The sequence below is a fragment of the Ranitomeya imitator genome, chromosome 2, assembly GCF_032444005.1.
Source record: "Ranitomeya imitator isolate aRanImi1 chromosome 2, aRanImi1.pri, whole genome shotgun sequence".
Lineage (NCBI taxonomy): Eukaryota > Metazoa > Chordata > Amphibia > Anura > Dendrobatidae > Ranitomeya > Ranitomeya imitator.
The window spans coordinates 808,024,587-808,052,320 of NC_091283.1; the positions used below are offsets into that span (position 1 = coordinate 808,024,587).

At 43.9% G+C, this 27,734-nt stretch overlaps 1 protein-coding gene across 2 annotated transcripts in view; it reads right to left on the bottom strand.

The window, feature by feature from the left end:
• The window catches only part of ADGRA1 (adhesion G protein-coupled receptor A1), an 873,399-nt gene that overhangs the window by 182,308 nt on the left and 663,357 nt on the right, over nucleotides 1–27,734 (bottom strand). For both annotated transcript variants that reach the window (XM_069753826.1, XM_069753828.1), the window contains one exon: nucleotides 21,603–21,730. In XM_069753826.1, the coding sequence (XP_069609927.1) occupies nucleotides 21,603–21,730 (128 nt within the window). The remainder of the gene's footprint in view (nucleotides 1–21,602; nucleotides 21,731–27,734) is intronic.

Consider the following 27,734-nt stretch of genomic DNA (forward strand, 5'->3'; position numbering starts at 1 on the left):
GGCAGTTGCAGGCAAATCTACGTCACTTGTGTCCCTCAAAAAACCAGAACCCGGCCTTGCCACGCCACCAATTTCCCGTGCCCCCGGGAAAGCTTCCTCATTAAAAATATACTCATCCCCATCATCCTCCTCATCCTCCACCTCCTCTTCGCCCGGTACCTCGTCATGTACACTGCCCTGACCAGACAATCGCTGACTGTCATCAAGGCTTTCCTCTTCCTCTGGTGCAGACGCCTGATCCTTTATGTGCGTCAAACTTTGCATCAGCAGACGCATTAGGGGGATGCTCATGCTTATTATGGCGTTGTCTGCACTAACCAGCCGTGTGCATTCCTCAAAACACTGAAGGACTTGACACATGTCTTGAATCTTCGACCACTGCACACCTGACAACTCCATGTCTGCCATCCTACTGCCTGCCCGTGTATGTGTATCCTCCCACAAAAACATAACAGCCCGCCTCTGTTCGCACAGTCTCTGAAGCATGTGCAGTGTTGAGTTCCACCTTGTTGCAACGTCTATGATTAGGCGATGCTGGGGAAGGTTCAAAGAACGCTGATAGGTCTGCATACGGCTGGAGTGTACAGGCGAACGGCGGATATGTGCGCAAAGTCCACGCACTTTGAGGAGCAGGTCGGATAACCCCGGATAACTTTTCAGGAAGCACTGCACCACCAGGTTTAAGGTGTGAGCCAGGCAAGGAATGTGTTTCAGTTGGGAAAGGGAGATGGCAGCCATGAAATTCCTTCCGTTATCACTCACTACCTTGCCTGCCTCAAGATCTACAGTGCCCAGCCACGACTGCGTTTCTTGCTGCAAGAACTCGGACAGAACTTCCGCGGTGTGTCTATTGTCGCCCAAACACTTCATAGCCAATACAGCCTGCTGACGTATGCCAGTAGCTGCCCCATAATGGGAGACCTGGTGTGCAACAGTGGCAGGTGCGGATGGAGTGTTTGTGCGACTGCGGTCTGTGGACGAGCTCTTGCTTCTGCAGGAGGACGAGGAGGAGGAGGAGGAGGGGGTGCGAACGGCTACAGACAACTGTTTACTAGACCGTGGGCTAGGCAGAACTGTCCCAAACTTGCTGTCCCCTGTGGACCCTGAATCCACCACATTTACCCAGTGTGCCGTGATGGACACGTAACGTCCCTGGCCATGCCTACTGGTCCATGCATCTGTTGTCAGGTGCACCTTTGTGCTCACAGATTGCCTGAGTGCATGGACGATGCGCTCTTTAACATGCTGGTGGAGGGCTGGGATGGCTTTTCTGGAAAAAAAGTGTCGACTGGGTAGCTCGTAGCGTGGTACAGCGTAGTCCATCAGGTCTTTGAAAGCTTCGCTTTCAACTAACCGGTAGGGCATCATCTCTAACGAGATTAGTCTAGCTATGTGGGCGTTCAAACCCTGTGTACGCGGATGCGAGGCTAAGTATTTCCTTTTTCTAACCATAGTCTCATGTAGGGTGAGCTGGACTGGAGAGCTGGAGATCGTGGAACTAGCGGGGGTGCCGGTGGACATGGCAGACTGAGAGACGGTGGGAGATGGTATTGTTGCCGCCGGTGCCCTAGATGCAGTGTTTCCTACTACGAAACTGGTGATTCCCTGACCCTGACTGCTTTGGCCTGGCAAAGATACCTGCACAGATACAGCAGGTGGTGCGCTAAATGGTGGTCCTACACTGCCGGAAGGGATGTTGCGTTGATGACTAGCTTCATTGGCCGAGGGTGCAACAACCTTAAGGGACGTTTGGTAGTTAGTCCAAGCTTTCAAATGCATGGTGGTTAAATGTCTATGCATGCAACTAGTATTGAGACTTTTCAGATTCTGACCTCTGCTTAAGGAAGTAGAACATTTTTGACAGATGACTTTGCGCTGATCAATTGGATGTTGTTTAAAAAAATGCCAGACTGCACTCTTTCTAGCATCGGATACCTTTTCAGGCATTGCAGACTGAGCTTTAACCGGATGGCCACGCTGTCCTCCACCAGGTTTTGGCTTTGCCACGCGTTTTGGGCAAGATACGGGCCCGGCAGATGGAACCTGTGGCGATGTTGATGCCTGCTGCGGCCCCTCCTCCTCCTCTGCTTCAGAACTGCTGCCGCCTGCACCCTGTTCCCCCAATGGCTGCCAATCGGGGTCAAGAACTGGGTCATCTAATAACTCTTCTTGTACCTCCTGCGCAACTTCGTCTGTGTCACCGTGTCGTTCGGTGGTATAGCGTTCGTGATGGGGCAACATAGTCTCATCAGGGTCTGATTCTTGATCAGCACCCTGCGAGGGCAATGTTGTGGTCTGAGTCAAAGGACCAGCATAGTAGTCTGGCTGTGGCTGTGCGTCAGTGCACTCCATGTCAGATTCAATTTGTAATGGGCATGGACTGTTAACTGCTTCACTTTCTAAGCCAGGGACGGTATGTGTAAAGAGCTCCATGGAGTAACCCGTTGTGTCGCCTGCTGCATTCTTCTCTGTTGTTGTTTTTGCTGAAGAGGACAAGGAAGTGACTTGTCCCTGACCGTGAACATCCACTAACGACGCGCTGCTTTTACTTTTACCAGTTTCACGAGATGAGGCAAAAGAGCTAGAGGCTGAGTCAGCAAGATAAGCCAAAACTTGCTCTTGCTGCTCCGGCTTTAAAAGCGGTTTTCCTAATCCCAGAAAAGGGAGCGTTCGAGGCCTTGTGTAGCCGGACGACGAACCTGGCTCCACAGCTCCAGACTTAGGTGCAATATTTTTTCCCCCACGACCACCTGATGCTCCACCACTACCACTACCCTCATTACCAGCTGACAATGAACGCCCCCGGCCACGACCTCTTCCACTAGACTTCCTCATTGTTTTAAAAACGTAACCAAACTAACGTTATTTGTTGCAGTCACACAACTTACACGGTGAGCTATAACTTCAGTATGATTTAGCTACCCCTTTACAGGTTGGTGAGACCACAGCGAAAATCAGGCCCAATGTTACACACTCTTTTTTTGGTGGCTGCAAATTAGAGAGATGCCCCACACGCAGGACTGTCACTGAAGCACAAATGTTAATATTAATGTCACACTATTATTTTTTTTTTATTTTTATTTTTTTCAGGAACACTTTAGAAACCCCCCCCAAAAAAAAAAAAAGATTTTTGCAGGGAGAATTTAGAAAACAAATGTAACAAACTATATGCTTTCTATGGGCCACTGAGTGAGAGATGACGCACACAGGAATCAGGAGTGGCACACAAGCCCAGAGGCCAATATTTTTCTACCAATGATTGATGGAGTTATTTTCTCTGGTAGATTTTGGAACCCAAATCAAGGAAAAAAAATGTAGGCTTTCTATGGACCACAATTGGAGAGAGAGAGAGAGAGAGAGAGAGAGAGAGAGAGAGAGATGGCACACCCAGGAGTCAAGACTGGCACACAAGCAGAAAGGCCAATATTAATCTCCCACTGTTTTTTTTGGTTGTTTTTTTTTTTTTTTTTTCAGGGAGACTTTAGAAAAAAAAATAATAAAAAAAATATGATTTTATCAGGAAGAATTTAGAAACCAAATAAAATAAAATGATTTTTTCAGGGAGAATTTAGAAAACAAATAAAACCAAAAATAGGCGTTCTATAGCCCACTGACTGAGAGATGACGCACCCAGGAGTCAAGACTGGCACACAAGCAGAAAGGCCAATATTAATCTCCCACTGTTTTTTTTTTTTTTTTTCAGGGAGACTTTAGAAAAAAAAATAATAAAAAAAATGTGATTTTATCAGGAAGAATTTAGAAACCAAATAAAATAAAATGATTTTTTCAGGGAGAATTTAGAAAACAAATAAAACCAAAAATAGGCGTTCTATAGCCCACTGACTGAGAGATGACGCACCCAGGAGTCAAGACTGGCACACAAGCAGAAAGGCCAATATTAATCTCCCACTGTTTTTTTTTTTTTTTTTCAGGGAGACTTTAGAAAAAAAAATAATAAAAAAAATGTGATTTTATCAGGAAGAATTTAGAAACCAAATAAAATAAAATGATTTTTTCTGGGAGAATTTATAAAACAAATAAAACCAAAAATAGGCGTTCTATGGCCCACTGACTGAGAGATGACGCACCCAGGAGTCAAGACTGGCACACAAGCAGAAAGGCCAATATTAATCTCCCACTGTTTTTTTTTTTTTTTTTCAGGGAGACTTTAGAAAAAAAAATAATAAAAAAAATGTGATTTTATCAGGAAGAATTTAGAAACCAAATAAAATAAAATGATTTTTTCAGGGAGAATTTAGAAAACAAATAAAACCAAAAATAGGCGTTCTATGGCCCACTGACTGAGAGAGAGAGAGAGAGAGATGGAACGCTTAGTACTGGCACACAAGCCCAAAGGGCAATATTAATCTCCCTTTTTTTTTCCAGGGAGAATTTCTAAAACCCAAAAAAAAAAAAAAATAGGCTTTCTATGGCCCACTATTTGTGAGAGAGATGGGACGCTCAGGACTGGCACAGATGGCACGCTCAGGACTGGCACAGAAGCCCAGAGGCCAATATTAATCTCCCTTTTTTTCTGGTAGAATTTATAAAACCAAAAAAAAATTTAAATAGGCTTTCTATGGCCCACTATTTGTGAGAGAGATGGCACGCTCAGGACTGGCACAGATGGCACGCTCACAACTGGCACACAAGCCCAGAGGCCAATATTAATCTCCCTTTTTTCAGGGAAAATTTATAAAACAAAAAAAATAAATAAATAGGCTTTCTATGGCCCACTATTTGTGAGAGAGATGGCACGCTCAGGGCTGGCACAGATGGCACGCTCAGGACTGGCACACAAGCCCAGAGGCCAATATTAATCTCCCTTTTTTTCAGGGAGAATTTATAAAACCCCCAAAAAAAATAAAATAGGCTTTCTATGGCCCACTATTTGTGAGAGAGATGGGACGCTCAGGACTGGCACAGATGGCACGCTCAGGACTGGCACAGAAGCCCAGAGGCCAATATTAATCTCCCTTTTTTTCTGGGAGAATTTATAAAACCAAAAAAAAATTTAAATAGGCTTTCTATGGCCCACTATTTGTGAGAGAGATGGCACGCTCAGGACTGGCACAGATGGCACGCTCACAACTGGCACACAAGCCCAGAGGCCAATATTAATCTCCCTTTTTTCAGGGAAAATTTATAAAACAAAAAAAAAAAATAAATAGGCTTTCTATGGCCCACTATTTGTGAGAGAGATGGCACGCTCAGGGCTGGCACAGATGGCACGCTCAGGACTGGCACACAAGCCCAGAGGCCAATATTAATCTCCCTTTTTTTCAGGGAGAATTTATAAAACCCCCAAAAAAAATAAAATAGGCTTTCTATGGCCCACTATTTGTGAGAGAGATGGGACGCTCAGGACTGGCACAGATGGCACGCTCAGGACTGGCACAGAAGCCCAGAGGCCAATATTAATCTCCCTTTTTTTCTGGGAGAATTTATAAAACCAAAAAAAAATTTAAATAGGCTTTCTATGGCCCACTATTTGTGAGAGAGATGGCACGCTCAGGACTGGCACAGATGGCACGCTCACAACTGGCACACAAGCCCAGAGGCCAATATTAATCTCCCTTTTTTCAGGGAAAATTTATAAAACAAAAAAAAAAAATAAATAGGCTTTCTATGGCCCACTATTTGTGAGAGAGATGGCACGCTCAGGACTGGCACAGATGGCACGCTCACAACTGGCACACAAGCCCAGAGGCCAATATTAATCTCCCTTTTTTCAGGGAAAATTTATAAAACAAAAAAAAAAAATAAATAGGCTTTCTATGGCCCACTATTTGTGAGAGAGATGGCACGCTCAGGGCTGGCACAGATGGCACGCTCAGGACTGGCACACAAGCCCAGAGGCCAATATTAATCTCCCTTTTTTTCAGGGAGAATTTATAAAACCCCAAAAAAAATAAAATAGGCTTTCTATGGCCCACTATTTGTGAGAGAGATGGCACACTCAGGACTGGCACACAAGCCCAAAGGCCAATATTAATCTCCCACTGTATTTTTATCAGGGAGAATTTATACACCCCACAAAAAAAAATACAGAAAAATGAAAAGGCTTTCTATGGCCCACTATGTGAGAGAGATGGCACACACAGGGATGGCACTCTAGCAGAAATGCCAAATTGCCAATCTTAATCTCCCACCAAAAAAAAAACAAAAAAAAAAACAGGGAATGTCCTACAATTACTATCTCCCTGCCTGCAGTAATCTCAGCCAGGTATGGCAGGCAGCTACTATCTCCCTGCCTGCAGTAATCTCAGCCAGGTATGGCAGGCAGCTACTATCTCCCTGCCTGCAGTAATCTCAGCCAGGTATGGCAGGCAGCAATAAGGAGTGGACTGATGCACAAATGAAATAAAAAGTGTGGACAAACAAAAAAGATAGCTGTGCAGAAAGGAAGGAACAAGAGGATTTGTGCTTTGAAAAAAGCAGTTGGTTTGCACAGCGGCGTACACACAGCAATGCAGCTATCAGGGAGCCTTCTAGGGCAGCCCAATGAGCTACAGCGCTGAGGGGAAAAAAAAAAAAAAAAAAACTTCCACTGTCCCTGCACACCGAGGGTGGTGTTGGACAGTGCAAATCGCTGCAGCACAAGCGGTTTTGTGGTTAATGGACCCTGCCTAACGCTATCCCTGCTTCTGACAAAGCGGCAGCAACCTCTCCCTAAGCTCAGATCAGCAGCAGTAAGATGGCGGTCGGCGGGAACGCCTCTTTATAGCCCCTGTGACGTCGCAGACAGCAAGCCAATCACTGCAATGCCCTTCTCTAAGATGGTGGGGACCAGGACCTATGTCATCACGCTGCCCACACTCTGCGTTTACCTTCATTGGCTGAGAAATGGCGCTTTTCGCGTCATTGAAACGCGACTTTGGCGCGAAAGTCGCGTACCGCATGGCCGACCCCGCACAGGGGTCGGATCGGGTTTCATGAAACCCCAACTTAGCCAAAAGTCGGCGACTTTTGAAAATGTTCGACCCGTTTCGCTCAACCCTAGTCTTCACATATTGGCCAAAGAATCTTTTTGGGCCTTTCTAGGCTCCAATGCCCACGTGCGACTACAACCCCTGCACCAATTGAGGTTTTGCACCTGCCTCCTTTCTGTTTGCTAACCATTTTTCCTCAGAATAAAAAATGAACCCCGAACAACATTTTTGCCTGGCCACAAAAAAACCCACTCGAGCCATTTTTTAACATTGAAAGCTATGGAAAACAGATCACAAAAGATGGTTATCCGTTATGTCGTCCATTAACGGATACATTTTTAGCACTGTTCATGCCCAGAACACTACTTGTGTCTACTAAAAATTCATCATTTATAAGTGGAACAAGAGCAGATGCAAAATATAAATCAAAGTGTCAATTTTTAAGCAACCTTTTAATTTCAAAGATGATCGATTCATAAACCAAAACTTTTGATTCCATTCTGCATTCATTATTGCTTAATTTGTATTGGATCCGCTTTTTTTTTAAACTGGATCTGTAACAACTGGACATGTGAGCAGAGCCTTAGAAAGCTCAGCACGAACTTTCTGTGTCTCCCTCTGCTTATTTCCCTACTCTACTGCTCACTTCTCTTCATATAAAGTAATAGGAGGTGTAACCTGACGCCTCACTGTGCTCCCAGTTCGAATTGCTTTGGTCAAGATAGAGCTGAGCTGTTTTTTCAGAGTGGATGGTGAATTTCAGAGACAGAGATGAAAGGATGATGTGGCTTATAAGGGGAGACAGCAACATATTTTTCTGATACAACGTATTAAAAATTTCTTACGTGTACATGTACTATTGGTTTATGCAAATTTTGTTGAAACTACTATGTAACACAACGTTTTTTTTCTCTATGCTTCAATTAACAAACCAAGTGTGGAACACAAGGTTTCTCTTCAGCACTTCTACTTTATGCATTTTGGGCTGCAGCCAGAATATGACTAAAGGTAGATAAGCTAATTGTCTCCTTCTCCCACTGATTCCTACCAGACAGGGCACATATCTGGCCAGCACTAGAGTTGAGCGACCTTGACCTTTTTAGAGTCGAGCCGGGTTTTGCGAAACCCGACTATGTCCAAAGTCGGGTCGAGTGAAATCGGCCGATTATGACGTAAAGTCGGGATCGACCGAAACACGAAACCCAATGCAAGTCAATGGGGCAGCATAGTCGGCAGTGAGTGGGGGCCAGGAAAACACCTAGAGTGCCCATTTTAATGTCAAAACCATCCATTCTTCTTAATGAAGCTTGTCAAGCGTAATTTACCTTAAAATAATTGGAAGGCATTTGAAATTGGGGGTCATTTGGCTAAAGTTGTGGGGGGTAGGGCTGGTTCAAGTAATTAGTGGGCCCAGTAAATCTGGACCACGTCACGGCAGTGGAGCAGGGAGAGGTAAGTATTTCAACTTTGCAAGTGCTGTGATCCTGAGCAAGCAGGGGGGGCCCACTCGTTGGCATTGGCACTGGCACAGGGCCCCTCAAAGTACAGCGGTGTGTTTGCACGGCGGGGGCGCCTCCCACCGGCAGCAACACTTTTGCGTACTATGAGAGGCCCTGTGCCAGTGACGTCGCCAACTAGTATTCCTCCCCCCACCTGATGAAGGAACCTGCACTTTCATCTGCACCTTCCTCTTTGTCCCCGTGTAAGGTGGTATGGTATGCGGGAAGAGCAACCTGACTTTCAGCAGGGTCACAATGTTGTTGTGTAGCGTGCACGGGGAATGTTGCGTTATGGGTCAATGTACCAGCAGACTCATCTATCACTGGCTGGGCAATGGGCACGATGAAGTGGAAACACAGATATAGGCCCAAAGAAGAAAGTGGGCTAAATGCAGTTCAAAATTGGTAACACAGGAATAACCAGGGGGCATTGCAGTGGAGGACAACTGGAATGAGAGGCTGACACAGAGAGTAGGGCCAAATCAGTAAGTAGTCGAAATGCAGTTCAAAATTGGCAACCGTAGTAAACAGGCGGCACAGCTTTGTTCAGTGGAGGAGAACAGCAAGGAGTGGCAGACACCGATAGTAGGCCCCAACCCAACTAGTAGGCCAAATGCAGTCTAACATTAACAACTACTTAACGAGAGGCTGAAAATGGAATTTCAGGACAGGAAACCAGGAGAACAGCAAGGAGTGGCAGACACCGATAGTAGGCCCCAAACCAACTAGTACGCCAAATGCAGTTGTTCCATTTAACCACAATTTAATGAGAGCCTGAAGATAGAAGCTCAGGAAAGGCAACCTGGGGAACACCTTGGAGTGTAACACACCATCTCTCTCCACCCCATACCCATTTTGTAGGCCTAATGCTGTGTACTTTTCTACAACTACTAAACGAGAGTCGGAAGACCGAAGCAATGGCAAGGAAACCTGGGGAACACCTTGGAGTGTAACACACCATCTCTCTCCACCCCATACCCAATTTGTAGGCCTAATGCAGCCTACTTTCCGACACCTACTAAACGAGAGCATGAAGATCGAAGCTCAGGAAAGGCAACCTGGGGAACACCTTGGAGTGTAACACAACCTCTCTCTACACCACGGAAGGGCTGATTCTTAGGAAGGAAGGCTGTTGTAAATAAGCATTGCGCGTCCGAGGGTGATTATATTCTTATTCGGTATCTACTCACCCTCGGACGCGCCATGCTTCTTGATTTGTAATTAATGTTTATTTGCAATGTGCTTTTGACTTACTCAATTATTTTTTTAATTATTGATTTTATTAAATTAATAGTTTAACATCTTATTGGAAATAATTTAAAGGAGACGCGACAGGACAACACTCGGTGGATGCCATATCTGTGTTAACAACTCCAAAAAACTTTCAGTTAACTTCTTGCAGGAGAAAGAAATTGTAGCTGTTGGACCTTTGTAGTACAGTTCCAGATATTTGTTGTGTGTTTGTTTTGATTGTTAAAATGTCTGCATTTGAGATCTCAACACGATCTTATTTTTTATAATCAAATTAATTTTTTAAATATTTTATTAGGTTGGTTCAAGGGGTACACGGGCCGCAGTAGACAGGTCAGTGGAGGCCTAGTGGAAGGAGGGACCGCAGATGCGCCACTGTTTCACCCATACACAATTAGTAGGCCTAATGCAGCGTAGTTTCCAACAGCTACTAAACGAGAGCCGGAAGATCGAAGCTCAGGAAAGGCAACCTGGGGAACACCTTGGAGTGTAACAACAACCTCTCTCTACACCACGGAAGGGCTGATTCTTAGGAAGGAAGGCTGTTGTAAATAAGCATTGCGCGTCCGAGGGTGATTATATTCTTATTCGGTATCTACTCACCCTCGGACGCGCCATGCTTCTTGATTTGTAATTAATGTTTATTTGCAATGTGCTTTTGACTTACTCAATTATTTTTTTAATTATTGATTTTATTAAATTAATAGTTTAACATCTTATTGGAAATAATTTAAAGGAGACGCGACAGGACAACACTCGGTGGATGCCATATCTGTGTTAACAACTCCAAAAAACTTTCAGTTAACTTCTTGCAGGAGAAAGAAATTGTAGCTGTTGGACCTTTGTAGTACAGTTCCAGATATTTGTTGTGTGTTTGTTTTGATTGTTAAAATGTCTGCATTTGAGATCTCAACACGATCTTATTTTTTATAATCAAATTAATTTTTTAAATATTTTATTAGGTTGGTTCAAGGGGTACACGGGCCGCAGTAGACAGGTCAGTGGAGGCCTAGTGGAAGGAGGGACCACAGACAGGCATCGAAGGCCTAAAATAATAACACATGGCTGTAGGCAATTTTAAATTGGTTCCAGGGGTACACGGGCAGCAGTGCCCTGGTCAGTGTAGTAGTAGTTGAAAGAATGGACCGCAGACAGGCATCGAAGGCCTAAAATAAAAAAATTGGGCTGGCTGTAGGCAATTTTAAATTGGTTCCAGGGGTACACGGGCAGCAGTGGTGTGGTCAGTGGAGGCCTAGTGGAAGGAGTGACCGCAGACAGGCATCGAAGGCCTAAAATATTAACACATGGCTGTAGTCAATTTTAAATTGGTTCCAGGGGTACACGGGCAGCAGTGCCCTGGTCAGTGTAGTAGTAGTTGAAAGAATGGACCGCAGACAGGCATCGAAGGCCTAAAATAAAAAAATTGGGCTGGCTGTAGGCAATTTTAAATTGGTTCCAGGGGTACACGGGCAGCAGTGGTGTGGTCAGTGGAGGCCTAGTGGAAGGAGTGACCGCAGACAGGCATCGAAGGCCTAAAATAATAACACATGGCTGTAGGCAATTTTAAATTGGTTCCAGGGGTACACGGGCAGCAGTGCCCTGGTCAGTGTAGTAGTAGTTGAAAGAATGGACCGCAGACAGGCATCGAAGGCCTAAAATAAAAAAATTGGGCTGGCTGTAGGCAATTTTAAATTGGTTCCAGGGGTACATGGGCAGCAGTGTATGGTCAGTGGAAGTCTAGTGGAAGGAGTGACGGCAGACAGTCTTCGAAGGCCTAACATAACAAAATTGGGCTGACTGTAGGCACTTTTAAATTGGTTCCAGGGTAACACGGCCAGCAGTGGCCTGGTCAGTGTAGTAGTTGTAGAAAGAAGGGACCGCAGACAGGCTTCGAAGGCCTAACATAACAAAAATGTCAAAACAATGGTATTGTCAGTGCCAGGCATTGAAGGATGTCAGCGCCTAGACTACACATTGGTGAAGCTGTGAGAGATAATTTTGCTAGTGGTAGAGCACTGTTTGAGCTGGGGGGGGGGAACTGGCTTGTGGCCGGCGGTACAGGCACAGGGCCCCTCATATTACAACGGTGTGTCTGACGTTGGGTGCGCACCACCACCGCCAGAGACACTTTATTGTACTATGAGGGACCCAGTGGCAGTGCCGTCGACCAAAAGCGGCCACACCCACCTCTTCAGACAAACAGCACTCTCAAGGGTCCAAGCGCAAAGTGGCGATAGCACGGCCCCGTGTGGGGAGTTTGGCCATTTTGTGAGGTGGAAACATGTCGTATGCTGGACAATCAGGTGAAGAAAATTACGAGATTGGAAAAGTCATTCAGAATAGTCCACAGGCAAGACCTTTTCATAGGAAAGCTAGGTGTCAGCCGGGCAGGGTGGGGCAAAAGATTTTGAAATCCAGTTGTGGTTCATTTTAATGAAGGTTAGATCATCTACATTTTGGGTAGCCAGACGAGTCCTTTTTTCTGTTAGTATTGAACCTGCAGCACTGAATACTCTTTCTGATAGGACACTAGCTGCCGGGCAAGCAAGCTCCTGCAATGCATATTCTGCCAATTCTGGCCAGGTGTCTAATTTGGATGCCCAGTAATCAAATGGGAATGACGGTTGAGGGAGAACGTCGATAAGGGATGAAAAATAGTTTGTAACCATACTGGACAAATGTTGTCTCCTGTCACTTTGAATTGATGCTGCAGTACCTGTCCTGTCTGCGGTCATAGAAAAATCACTCCACAACCTGGTCAGAAAACCCCTCTGGCCAACGCCACTTCTGATTTCTGCCCCTCTAACACCTCTGGTCTGCTGGCCCCTGGAGCTCGTGTGAGAACGATCACGGGCGCTGTGTGCAGGGAATGCCAGAAGCAAACGGTCAACAAGAGTTGATTGTTTTGTTGCTAATATTAGTTCCAAGTTCTCATGTGGCATAATATTTTGCAATTTGCCTTTATAGCGAGGATCAAGGAGGCAGGCCAACCAGTAATCGTCATCGTTCATCATTTTTGTAATGCGTGTGTCCCTTTTGAGGATACGCAAGGCATAATCCGCCATGTGGGCCAAAGTTCCCGTTGTCAAATCTGCGGTTGTGCTTGGTTGAGGGGCAGTTGCAGGCAAATCTACGTCACTTGTGTCCCTCAAAAAACCAGAACCCGGCCTTGCCACGCCACCAATTTCCCGTGCCCCCGGGAAAGCTTCCTCATTAAAAATATACTCATCCCCATCATCCTCCTCATCCTCCACCTCCTCTTCGCCCGGTACCTCGTCATGTACACTGCCCTGACCAGACAATCGCTGACTGTCATCAAGGCTTTCCTCTTCCTCTGGTGCAGACGCCTGATCCTTTATGTGCGTCAAACTTTGCATCAGCAGACGCATTAGGGGGATGCTCATGCTTATTATGGCGTTGTCTGCACTAACCAGCCGTGTGCATTCCTCAAAACACTGAAGGACTTGACACATGTCTTGAATCTTCGACCACTGCACACCTGACAACTCCATGTCTGCCATCCTACTGCCTGCCCGTGTATGTGTATCCTCCCACAAAAACATAACAGCCCGCCTCTGTTCGCACAGTCTCTGAAGCATGTGCAGTGTTGAGTTCCACCTTGTTGCAACGTCTATGATTAGGCGATGCTGGGGAAGGTTCAAAGAACGCTGATAGGTCTGCATACGGCTGGAGTGTACAGGCGAACGGCGGATATGTGCGCAAAGTCCACGCACTTTGAGGAGCAGGTCGGATAACCCCGGATAACTTTTCAGGAAGCACTGCACCACCAGGTTTAAGGTGTGAGCCAGGCAAGGAATGTGTTTCAGTTGGGAAAGGGAGATGGCAGCCATGAAATTCCTTCCGTTATCACTCACTACCTTGCCTGCCTCAAGATCTACAGTGCCCAGCCACGACTGCGTTTCTTGCTGCAAGAACTCGGACAGAACTTCCGCGGTGTGTCTATTGTCGCCCAAACACTTCATAGCCAATACAGCCTGCTGACGTATGCCAGTAGCTGCCCCATAATGGGAGACCTGGTGTGCAACAGTGGCAGGTGCGGATGGAGTGTTTGTGCGACTGCGGTCTGTGGACGAGCTCTTGCTTCTGCAGGAGGACGAGGAGGAGGAGGAGGGGGTGCGAACGGCTACAGACAACTGTTTACTAGACCGTGGGCTAGGCAGAACTGTCCCAAACTTGCTGTCCCCTGTGGACCCTGAATCCACCACATTTACCCAGTGTGCCGTGATGGACACGTAACGTCCCTGGCCATGCCTACTGGTCCATGCATCTGTTGTCAGGTGCACCTTTGTGCTCACAGATTGCCTGAGTGCATGGACGATGCGCTCTTTAACATGCTGGTGGAGGGCTGGGATGGCTTTTCTGGAAAAAAAGTGTCGACTGGGTAGCTCGTAGCGTGGTACAGCGTAGTCCATCAGGTCTTTGAAAGCTTCGCTTTCAACTAACCGGTAGGGCATCATCTCTAACGAGATTAGTCTAGCTATGTGGGCGTTCAAACCCTGTGTACGCGGATGCGAGGCTAAGTACTTCCTTTTTCTAACCATAGTCTCATGTAGGGTGAGCTGGACTGGAGAGATGGAGATCGTGGAACTAGCGGGGGTGCCGGTGGACATGGCAGACTGAGAGACGGTGGGAGATGGTATTGTTGCCGCCGGTGCCCTAGATGCAGTGTTTCCTACTACGAAACTGGTGATTCCCTGACCCTGACTGCTTTGGCCTGGCAAAGATACCTGCACAGATACAGCAGGTGGTGCGCTAAATGGTGGTCCTACACTGCCGGAAGGGATGTTGCGTTGATGACTAGCTTCATTGGCCGAGGGTGCAACAACCTTAAGGGACGTTTGGTAGTTAGTCCAAGCTTTCAAATGCATGGTGGTTAAATGTCTATGCATGCAACTAGTATTGAGACTTTTCAGATTCTGACCTCTGCTTAAGGAAGTAGAACATTTTTGACAGATGACTTTGCGCTGATCAATTGGATGTTGTTTAAAAAAATGCCAGACTGCACTCTTTCTAGCATCGGATACCTTTTCAGGCATTGCAGACTGAGCTTTAACCGGATGGCCACGCTGTCCTCCACCAGGTTTTGGCTTTGCCACGCGTTTTGGGCAAGATACGGGCCCGGCAGATGGAACCTGTGGCGATGTTGATGCCTGCTGCGGCCCCTCCTCCTCCTCTGCTTCAGAACTGCTGCCGCCTGCACCCTGTTCCCCCAATGGCTGCCAATCGGGGTCAAGAACTGGGTCATCTAATAACTCTTCTTGTACCTCCTGCGCAACTTCGTCTGTGTCACCGTGTCGTTCGGTGGTATAGCGTTCGTGATGGGGCAACATAGTCTCATCAGGGTCTGATTCTTGATCAGCACCCTGCGAGGGCAATGTTGTGGTCTGAGTCAAAGGGCCAGCATAGTAGTCTGGCTGTGGCTGTGCGTCAGTGCACTCCATGTCAGATTCAATTTGTAATGGGCATGGACTGTTAACTGCTTCACTTTCTAAGCCAGGGACGGTATGTGTAAAGAGCTCCATGGAGTAACCCGTTGTGTCGCCTGCTGCATTCTTCTCTGTTGTTGTTTTTGCTGAAGAGGACAAGGAAGTGACTTGTCCCTGACCGTGAACATCCACTAACGACGCGCTGCTTTTACTTTTACCAGTTTCACGAGAGGAGGCAAAAGAGCTAGAGGCTGAGTCAGCAAGATAAGCCAAAACTTGCTCTTGCTGCTCCGGCTTTAAAAGCGGTTTTCCTAATCCCAGAAAAGGGAGCGTTCGAGGCCTTGTGTAGCCGGACGACGAACCTGGCTCCACAGCTCCAGACTTAGGTGCAATATTTTTTTCCCCACGACCACCTGATGCTCCACCACTACCACTACCCTCATTACCAGCTGACAATGAACGCCCCCGGCCACGACCTCTTCCACTAGACTTCCTCATTGTTTTAAAAACGTAACCAAACTAACGTTATTTGTTGCAGTCACACAACTTACACGGTGAGCTATAACTTCAGTATGATTTAGCTACCCCTTTACAGGTTGGTGAGACCACAGCGAAAATCAGGCCCAATGTTACACACTCTTTTTTTGGTGGCTGCAAATTAGAGAGATGCCCCACACGCAGGACTGTCACTGAAGCACAAATGTTAATATTAATGTCACACTATTATTTTTTTTTTATTTTTATTTTTTTCAGGAACACTTTAGAAACCCCCCCAAAAAAAAAAAATTGATTTTTGCAGGGAGAATTTAGAAAACAAATGTAACAAACTATATGCTTTCTATGGGCCACTGAGTGAGAGATGACGCACACAGGAATCAGGAGTGGCACACAAGCCCAGAGGCCAATATTTTTCTACCAATGATTGATGGAGTTATTTTCTCTGGTAGATTTTGGAACCCAAATCAAGGAAAAAAAATATAGGCTTTCTATGGACCACAATTGGAGAGAGAGAGAGAGAGAGAGAGAGAGAGATGGCACACCCAGGAGTCAAGACTGGCACACAAGCAGAAAGGCCAATATTAATCTCCCACTGTTTTTTTTGGTTGTTTTTTTTTTTTTTTTTCAGGGAGACTTTAGAAAAAAAAATAATAAAAAAAATATGATTTTATCAGGAAGAATTTAGAAACCAAATAAAATAAAATGATTTTTTCAGGGAGAATTTATAAAACAAATAAAACCAAAAATAGGCGTTCTATGGCCCACTGACTGAGAGATGACGCACACAGGAATCAGGAGTGGCACACAAGCCCAGAGGCCAATATTTTTCTACCAATGATTGATGGAGTTATTTTCTCTGGTAGATTTTGGAACCCAAATCAAGGAAAAAAAATATAGGCTTTCTATGGACCACAATTGGAGAGAGAGAGAGAGAGAGAGAGAGAGAGAGAGAGATGGCACACCCAGGAGTCAAGACTGGCACACAAGCAGAAAGGCCAATATTAATCTCCCACTGTTTTTTTTGGTTGTTTTTTTTTTTTTTTTTCAGGGAGACTTTAGAAAAAAAAATAATAAAAAAAATATGATTTTATCAGGAAGAATTTAGAAACCAAATAAAATAAAATGATTTTTTCAGGGAGAATTTATAAAACAAATAAAACCAAAAATAGGCGTTCTATGGCCCACTGACTGAGAGATGACGCACACAGGAATCAGGAGTGGCACACAAGCCCAGAGGCCAATATTTTTCTACCAATGATTGATGGAGTTATTTTCTCTGGTAGATTTTGGAACCCAAATCAAGGAAAAAAAATATAGGCTTTCTATGGACCACAATTGGAGAGAGAGAGAGAGAGAGAGAGAGAGAGAGAGAGAGAGAGATGGCACACCCAGGAGTCAAGACTGGCACACAAGCAGAAAGGCCAATATTAATCTCCCACTGTTTTTTTTGGTTGTTTTTTTTTTTTTTTTTTCAGGGAGACTTTAGAAAAAAAAATAATAAAAAAAATATGATTTTATCAGGAAGAATTTAGAAACCAAATAAAATAAAATGATTTTTTCAGGGAGAATTTAGAAAACAAATAAAACCAAAAATAGGCGTTCTATGGCCCACTGACTAAGAGAGAGAGAGAGAGATGGAACGCTTAGTACTGGCACACAAGCCCAAAGGGCAATATTAATCTCCCTTTTTTTTTCCAGGGAGAATTTCTAAAACCCCCCCAAAAAAAAAAATAGGCTTTCTATGGCCCACTATTTGTGAGAGAGATGGGACGCTCAGGACTGGCACAGATGGCACGCTCAGGACTGGCACAGAAGCCCAGAGGCCAATATTAATCTCCCTTTTTTTCTGGGAGAATTTATAAAACCAAAAAAATATTTAAATAGGCTTTCTATGGCCCACTATTTGTGAGAGAGATGGGACGCTCAGGACTGGCACAGATGGCACGCTCAGGACTGGCACAGAAGCCCAGAGGCCAATATTAATCTCCCTTTTTTTCTGGGAGAATTTATAAAACCAAAAAAATATTTAAATAGGCTTTCTATGGCCCACTATTTGTGAGAGAGATGGCACGCTCAGGACTGGCACAGATGGCACGCTCACAACTGGCACACAAGCCCAGAGGCCAATATTAATCTCCCTTTTTTCAGGGAAAATTTATAAAACCAAAAAAAAAATTAAATAGGCTTTCTATGGCCCACTATTTGTGAGAGAGATGGGACGCTCAGGACTGGCACAGATGGCACGCTCAGGACTGGCACAGAAGCCCAGAGGCCAATATTAATCTCCCTTTTTTTCTGGGAGAATTTATAAAACCAAAAAAATATTTAAATAGGCTTTCTATGGCCCACTATTTGTGAGAGAGATGGCACGCTCAGGACTGGCACAGATGGCACGCTCACAACTGGCACACAAGCCCAGAGGCCAATATTAATCTCCCTTTTTTCAGGGAAAATTTATAAAACCAAAAAAAAAATTAAATAGGCTTTCTATGGCCCACTATTTGTGAGAGAGATGGCACGCTCAGGACTGGCACAGATGGCACGCTCACAACTGGCACACAAGCCCAGAGGCCAATATTAATCTCCCTTTTTTCAGGGAAAATTTATAAAACCAAAAAAAAAATTAAATAGGCTTTCTATGGCCCACTATTTGTGAGAGAGATGGCACGCTCAGGACTGGCACAGATGGCACGCTCACAACTGGCACACAAGCCCAGAGGCCAATATTAATCTCCCTTTTTTTCAGGGAGAATTTATAAAACCAAAAAAAAAATTAAATAGGCTTTCTATGGCCCACTATTTGTGAGAGAGATGGCACGCTCAGGGCTGGCACAGATGGCACGCTCAGGACTGGCACACAAGCCCAGAGGCCAATATTAATCTCCCTTTTTTTCAGGGAGAATTTATAAAACCCAAAAAAAAATAAAATAGGCTTTCTATGGCCCACTATTTGTGAGAGAGATGGCACACTCAGGACTGGCACACAAGCCCAAAGGCCAATATTAATCTCCCACTGTATTTTTATCAGGGAGAATTTATACACCCCACAAAAAAAAATACAGAAAAATGAAAAGGCTTTCTATGGCCCACTATGTGAGAGAGATGGCACACACAGGGATGGCACTCTAGCAGAAATGCCAAATTGCCAATCTTAATCTCCCACCAAAAAAAAAAAAAAAAAAAAAAACAGGGAATGTCCTACAATTACTATCTCCCTGCCTGCAGTAATCTCAGCCAGGTATGGCAGGCAGCTACTATCTCCCTGCCTGCAGTAATCTCAGCCAGGTATGGCAGGCAGCAATAAGGAGTGGACTGATGCACAAATGAAATAAAAAGTGTGGACAAACAAAAAAGATAGCTGTGCAGAAAGGAAGGAACAAGAGGATTTGTGCTTTGAAAAAAGCAGTTGGTTTGCACAGCGGCGTACACACAGCAATGCAGCTATCAGGGAGCCTTCTAGGGCAGCCCAATGAGCTACAGCGCTGAGGGGAAAAAAAAAAAAAAAAAACTTCCACTGTCCCTGCACACCGAGGGTGGTGTTGGACAGTGCAAATCGCTGCAGCACAAGCGGTTTTGTGGTTAATGGACCCTGCCTAACGCTATCCCTGCTTCTGACAAAGCGGCAGCAACCTCTCCCTAAGCTCAGATCAGCAGCAGTAAGATGGCGGTCGGCGGGAACGCCTCTTTATAGCCCCTGTGACGTTGCAGACAGCAAGCCAATCACTGCAATGCCCTTCTCTAAGATGGTGGGGACCAGGACCTATGTCATCACGCTGCCCACACTCTGCGTTTACCTTCATTGGCTGAGAAATGGCGCTTTTCGCGTCATTGAAACGCGACTTTGGCGCGAAAGTCGCGTACCGCATGGCCGACCCCGCACAGGGGTCGGATCGGGTTTCATGAAACCCCGACTTAGCCAAAAGTCGGCGACTTTTGAAAATGTTCGACCCGTTTCGCTCAACCCTAGCCAGCACCCTTCTTACTATTCCCCTGCAGGCATCTCACAGACATGTGGCTTTACAATGCAATTATCTTTCAGACTATTTCCATACTTTAATTTTCCCTGTTAATGTTCTGCTAGATGGGAATAACCCCATCATCTTCTGTGAAGGTCCAGTACATAACACGGAGTCTAGTTGAGTCCATGTGTCCACCACCTATATTTTACATGAAGATGACATCCACCATTATAAGTATTTTAGTTAATATTGAGGTTAGATACATTTTGTCTCTCTGCTTGATTGAAGGCTCCGCTATCTTCTTCAGTGTTGACTCAATGGAATAATGAAGACAGATGGGAAATGTTGGGTAGGATTAATTCCAGAGAGCAGGAGTGCATACTGGGTTTAGGACTTCTTCTTGGGGAACTTGGAGGATTATTTGGATAGGCAAAATTGTTTTTTACTCTGAAATTCTAAGTCTACCTGATCATTGCCAGCTCCACTGATATGTCCACAGAAAAGGAGAAAAGCCACCCTCGAAAAGATGCATGGCTACTAAAAATTTCCTGTAGAGCGCATTACGCAAAGCGAACCTTGAAACCCCTAGATGACAAGCTAGAAACATTGCTAGTTTTGGCCTACCTACACTCAGAAAGGTATGGATGCAAATGTTTAAGTGCCCAACCAAGCACTGCTATTTATTTAGTAGCTATAAAACATCTAAAAGACTTTCTCAAATGTAATATCCAGGAGATAGAAATATGCCTGTACTGGATATATTGGGGCAGTGACGGATTTTTTGGGGGCTGTCAATCTGTCCCAGGAATATGGCAGCATACTGTGTGTAAAAGAGCAGTGTGGGTGGGGGACCATCTTACAGGACGTTCACATTTGCGGTGTTGGGCGCAGCGTCGTCGACGCATACCGACGCATGCGTCATGCGCCCCTATCTTTAACATGGGGGGCGCATGGACATGCACCGGTATGCGTTGTTTTGCGTTTTACGATGCATGTGTCATATTGACGCACAGACAGGGCGCAGAAAACGCTACTTGTAGCGTTTCCCCTGCGCTGAAATTCCTGCTCTGCATGATCCAATGACAACGCATGCGTCGCAAAACGCTGCGTTGTGTACATGCTTTGTTGGTTGCGTCGCCGACGCTGCGCCCAACAACGCAAATGTGAACGTTACCATAGGGACATCACACTGTGTGAAGGGGCACCCTACTGTATAGGGGCGATAAAAGGACCGGTGAACGGTGTGAGGATACTAAGGCTGTGTGCACATGTTGCATTTTTGCTGCATTGTTTCAGTGCAAATTTGTCAAAAAACCTGAAGGGTTTTCCCGATGCCAGCAAAGTGAATGAGAATCCTGATGCACGTTGCTTATTCGGGACTTGCAGATTTAAATTTACCGCATGTCAATTCTTTCAGTGTTTTTCCTGCAGATTTAACCCGTTCTAACGAGTGGGGAAAAATCTGCTAGAACAACGCAGGCACAAAATGCAGCAAAAATGTGCGTTTTTCTTACCAAGAGATGCAGAGATAGCGCAGACGTTTCTGCACCAAGTACTTAAAGTGTGCTCATACCCCGATGGGCATCTCTTGGGCCACTGTGTATTTGTCTGTATTAGTACACGTTGTATATATCTACATTATTCTTGTTACGTAATAATCAAGGTACATAATAATAATTCATATGTTGCTGGTGTAATTACATTTCGATATTTTCTGTTGAGGGTTTTTATTTTTCTACAGAGTGATTTCAATCTTTTTCTTCCATTCTTTGGTTGCCACTGAACAAGCGCGGGGACGGGGCGCAACACTGTTTACTGCTAAAATATTTAGGATGCTTTTAAATTGTCAGCAACCATCATGCAAACCCCAAAGACGGCGTTCCTGTGCGGCATCCTTTCTTCCCAGCGCAGACAATAATGCTATCCAGGCCTATTAAAATCTGCAATTTAACAAGCAATTCCGGATAATAGCATGATTACACATGTGAAGGTAATGTATAAAAAGAGGCTTCCTACCTGTGATGCACAATGTAGGTGATGATAGATGCGAACAGGCACAACAACATAACAGCGGTGCATGCATAAACCACAGGGTGCAGGAACTCCCCTGGGTATTGAGGGAGAGACAGCACGGTCTTCAAATCCTAGCGAGAAAAGTAAACATCATTATATTTCCATCTCGTCTACACACATCACACATTAAAAGCTTCTTCAAGATCGAGGATCCGAACGTCATCTGCATATTGTTCGATGCAACTCTACAAATGGCACTCAATATTTAGATGTGTCCGCCATTACCTTGCTGTAAATTTCTTCAATCCCACCCAATCTGAGCCGATTTGTTTTTCCGTGCTTTTGATTATTCCTTCCCTTCTCCCGTGAGCTATACCTTTTTTCTTTCTCCATTGACATGGGCATATAAGGGTTTATTTTTGCAATTTTAAATGACACCATTTATTTTATGTAATATCCTAAAAAAATGGTAAAAAAAAATCAAAGTGGGCTGAAATGGGGAAAAAACGCAATTGCTGCATTTGTTTTGGGTTGTTTTTGTGGCAGTGAATGTACCCCCAAAAAAACTATGCTTATGGTGATACCAGACTGATTTTTTTTATGTTGTTGGCTGTAAAAACTTCTGAACTTTGTAAACAGTAATTTTGGTTTGTGTCACCATATTCAGAGACCCCCTACATTGTTCCGTCAATGTAGCTGTAGACTTTTTTTTATTTTTTTTGACTGTATTTTTTATCTATACCATTTTAGGGTACACACACAATATCAATACGTTTGCATTGCATTTTTGAACGAGCATGGGAAGATGGCAGCAATGGGGTTCTTCTGAAGGTTTCCGATTTCTATAATTGACACCCGAGAATTGGGTCACGAGGGGTGCAATGGGTGACGTAACAGAGGCCCCAGAAACAAACCGCTTCAATGCAACTGTCAGAGATTGACAGCAGCAATCGGTTAGAACTCTGATACTTGCTGCTAGAGACAAGTGTCCGCTGGATAACAGCTGACACCCACCTCGTATAGAGCAACGTCAGCTTTTGAGCCCATTCCAACCACCCGTATGCAAGGTGTGATATCGGAAAGGGGTTTTCTCATTTTTTCATTATACAAATTCAATAGATTATTGCAAGATGCTAATGAAATCAGTAACAGGCTACAACTCACATCACAACCATCGGGTGATCGCATACAATGTACAATAAGAAATTATATTGTGGTGGATACATACAGCATAAACTTTGCAAAATATATATTTTTTAAAGTTGCACTTGTCACGACATTCATCTACAAATATGTCAAGTCAAGAGCAAGAAGGACACATCTGGAGATGAAAATTGTACAGAATCAAAAGTCAAGTCTAATTCCATATATATTTACATTCAATAATCAGTAATGGATAGTACTACTTTATACACGGAGACGTATAATACTTTTTAGAAATAGAGATGTGTCATGTTAAAAAATGGAAAAAGTAGAAAAAAGGCAAATTTTGGCTACATGGTCTCTTTAGTGCATAAATGACCATACAAGTTCTCCTGCATTGATATCTAAAGAGTGTTTAAGTACAGATTCCCTTGCAATTCTTGACTAGGGATGAGCGTAAGTGTGGCTGTTCTGGTTCTTCAGGTTTGACTGAAATTTAGTCCAAAGTTCTGTTCAGGTACCAGAACTCTACATGACCTTGAACCCGAACCCAATAGAAGTCAAGGAGGACCCAAGCTTTGGTGATGTAAAAGGGCTGTGAAATGGTCTCTCTCCAAAAACTAAAACAGACTTCCGGGAGAACTCTGTGTTCAGAGTTGGTTCGCTCATCTCTATTCTTGACCCTCTAATTTATTCGTAAATCAGCACCACTACTGTCTGAAGGTAGTTTATAGTATTGTAGCTCACTTTAATACAACTGAGTTGCAATAGGACACAAAACTTATGTGTAAGTGTGAGATTGGTTCTGCAACAATGCAGCTGTGTCCTGTTACTCCTTGACAGCCCCTATAGATTGTTTCCATGCGCTAATAAAATAAAGCAGAACATGTATCACTCTCTGAAGAATGTCCCTTGTTCCTTCTGAGTGTCCTCCTGTCAGTCCCAAATCGCAGGAATATATATTTTATGTGTGTTGTTTATTTTTGTAAAGTACCAATAAAAAAAACTTGATTAGAAAGAAAGAGGACCTGTCAGTTTCTCAAAATATTTTAGTTCCGAACCTTGAAAAAGATCTCTCAACTCCCATGATTCTGATGCAATTTTCCATTTTGCGCTGCGTTGTTCCATTGCAGAGATATTCACATTCGTTGCTTTCGGAGTGCAGTATGTGAAATCTCTACTTGCAGTCCAACTAGGCATTTTTTAATTGTCTTCTCTGGGGGCCTATGCTTTCACTCCTCCCTCTCAGACGCTGACAATTACTGCTCAGCAGATTCTCAGACTGATAAACTGCATGATCAGCTGCCGAGCTGTGAGTGGCACCCTTTTGGAGGGGTAAAATCTCACGATCCCAGAAAAGATTTCAGTTGGTCTCCAGGAAGACATTACACATGCTGTGCTCCAAAAGCAATAAAAGTGAATATCTTTGCAATGCATTTTACATCCACTTCTGGTTTTGGCTTACAAAATACTAATGTAAAAGACTGACCGAATACTGAACGTGTGAATGTGACTTAAGAATTAAAATGGTGCATTTATGTCTGGGAAAACTTCAAAATGTCCATGATAAATGGAATACAGTGGTTTTTGAAGAACCGTCGTATTCTATGCATCTGGGTTTGAGACTCTAGAAGAAATTGCAAACTATCGAGCTGAAAGTAATCATTTTGCCATACATTGTAATGGCCGGCAGATTAGTTCAACCATGGCAAGTGTTTGGTTAAACTTTGGCGCACTATTGCACCAGTAATGCAGGTTTCTGTTCACCATGATTCCTAGCTTTGCATACTCTCGCTCTTTATACTTTATGTTTACGCCAGTCTACTAATTGAATGAGGATGTTAATTGTCCATGTCTGTGTGAAGTTCATTGAAGTGCATCATAATAAGGGTAATAAAAATTTGTTTGCAAATTTACCCACTTAGAATTATGCTGTACCAACATGAATAAATAGGATGGTATCCACAGGAGAGCCCCGGACGTTCATTCATTGCGAAGGAAACACTTGTGTTATTTACAAATTAATAAGTGAATATCGGTGTAATGAAAACGACAGCACTAAAACTAATTACAGATGATCACGGTGAGAAACAGTCCTCGGATGGATAACATACGCAGCTTACATTGTTGTGGAACCAATACTTTAACAATTGGCATATACTGAATTTTTTAGACTATTTTTGCCGAAAACTGCCTAGCAATCTTATACTACATCTAAGCACATGTATTTTTGGAGCAAGTCCACAACAAGATCGCTAAAAAAAAACCCTGGAAAGATTATTAATTTCTATAGTAAAACAACTGTAAAATACTGTATGTCCTCATGTTGTGTTTTTGCTATTTTTTTTTTGCATCAAAAACACGAGTGGTGGCAGGAAAAATTGCTGAGCACAATTTGCCAATTTGTGCCTTTTTGTCCCATTTTTATGTTCATTTTGTCGAAGGCTTTACCTGCGTGTTTCACCCACTCATTTGAAGGTAGGACATGCTGCATCTTTGCAAAAACATGGCAAGGCTCAAAACGCGCTTGGTAAAAAGTCGAGTGTGTGCATGAGATTTCAGAAATTTTAATTGGTTATGCTGGTACTGTAAAATGCTGCATATATTATGCACCAAATATGCTGCGTAAAACACATTGCATAAATGCCACGTGTAAACATACTCTTAGTTTATGTTCACACAGAGTCTTTTTGTAAAGTTTTCACCGCAGAAACTGAGCAGAAACTCCAAGTTTTTGAGTAATTTCGAGTTTTTGAGAAGGATTTGAAGAGTTTCCGCTCAGTTTCAGCTTCAAAACCATGTTCACCATGTTCCAAGTTTTTTTTCAAATGCGATGAGTTTTCTAGTGGATAATCTACCTATTTGGGGAGATAATAAAGGAGTTTTTGACTTCCTGTAATGTTCTTGAAGCGGCTTTGAAAAGGTTTCCAAGTGTTTTTGCAGAGTTTTTTTTTCCTGCAGCGTTTTTTTCAGCCCTTTGATTGAACAGTGCTTAGTTTGTAGCGTTTTCCATCAGAAGTTGCTTCAACGGAGTGACTGCACTTTTGTTACTCCTAACAGGCATTTTTGAAAGCCTGAAGTATATAAAAGATGCTCAGAATGACTGAACATATGAACAGCAAGTAATATTTCCAATAAAAATCATAGGAGGTTTCTTCTTATCGTTTTGTGAGTGATATTTCTGGTGCGGAGCCCCACAAAAAAATGACAGTAAGAGATGCAGGAAGACACAATACCGTAAAGTTAAGTTCATTTATAATAATTTAGAATAAAAGACAGTTTTTCATCAGTATTATCTGTTTTTATGCATCATCAGTTATGAAAATTTACAAATACAGTTTCCTGCCTTAAAGAATTCCACCCAGCCTTGAATGGCCTAGTCTTATCTGAAATATGGCGAAGACCAGTCAATGCTACAATATTTTTTTCATGGCCATTTGGTCCATGAAAAAAACAAATCAGTCATCTGAACCATGACTGAGGCACTGCTGCTGGCATTGTGCTGGGACATTGTGGCCAGCAATGTATTGACATGCCGTGACTGACTTTTGGTTGTGGCACTGTGGTCAGCAATGCATTGAGCCAATGTGGCTGACATTGTCCTGGGGCCTGACTGTGACCAGCAACGTATTGGATCACTTTGGCTACCTTTATGGTTGAGACCTGTGTCTGGCATTGTACTGAGGCCAGCAGTATTCTGGTGGGGGTGCAGGGGCTGAAAATGTGATGGAACACTCTATCTGGCAATATGGCATGACATTGACTGTGGTTCAATATATGTATCGTATTGACTGAATAATACCAACAGGAAATGTGCCATAAAAACAAAGTCTACTCTTTTTTGCTTCTAATCATGGGAGCGCTTTAAGGTCCAGTGCATCTTGTAGTCTGAAAAGTATGATAACTACTACCTGGAATTGACGTCTTATTTGAAGTCGAAAAATCATGGGCCGTCTAGTATCATCTACTGGTATGGGGTGAAGGACTGACAACCATAGCTCTTCATGATGTGGTCCACACTAACATTGGCAGCAACAGTCAACCACAGCATAGCGACACCAAAAGACCGCCATATTATTGTCATCCAGAGACCTTCAGAACACTCTAATGATGTCAATTTATAAAAATATCAACCACAGTCCCCAACTGCAGTATCAACCACAGCTCAGAATCCATCAAGGCCCACTATACTACTGACAGCCAAGCACATCTCCCAGTAATGACCCAGGCTTACCCCAAATATTGACCCAAACCCAGGCTCTGACAATATAATGGGCTCCAAACAGTCAGAAAAATCAACTCCACAATAACTAATTTTCTCATTCATGATATGCTGTGTGTGCTATGTTGATGAAAAAAAAACAGATTATAGTGCAATTAATAGTATGTTTTATGTACTATGTTTTGGGAAGTGGGTAGTGCAGGTGCACCTTAGTAGAAGGAGTTGTGCTAAACTCAGATCCCCCTCAAAAAGGTCTAAAATGGTGTAACTCTGGGTCAGTACTGAATCACAGAATCATAGAATGTTAGAGTTGAAATGGACCTCTAGGGTCATCGTGTCCAATCCCCTGCTCAATGCAGGAGTGACTAAACCATCTCAGACATATGTCTGTCCAGCCTCTGAAGACTTCCATTGAAGGAGAGCTCACCACCTCTCGTGGCAGCCTGTTCCACTCATTGTCTCTGTTTCTTTCCATTGCTTCTCGTGTTTCCATGTGCAATGAAGACTAAGCAAATTGTTTTGAGTTACATTGATGTGCTGAATGTCCTATGTGCATGAGTACGTTAATTGTGTTTTATTATAAAAAAAATGAATGATTTTACACAATTATTGGCTGCTCTGATCTATAGAGGAGGTCACCAATTTTGGAGAAGAACATCTTGGGTGTTTTCATTCATATGCATATGAGGCAGAGGTTATTAACATTGATGGCCTAGGATAGGTCAACAATGTCTGATCGGTGGAGGTGCGACACCCAGCACCCCCACCGA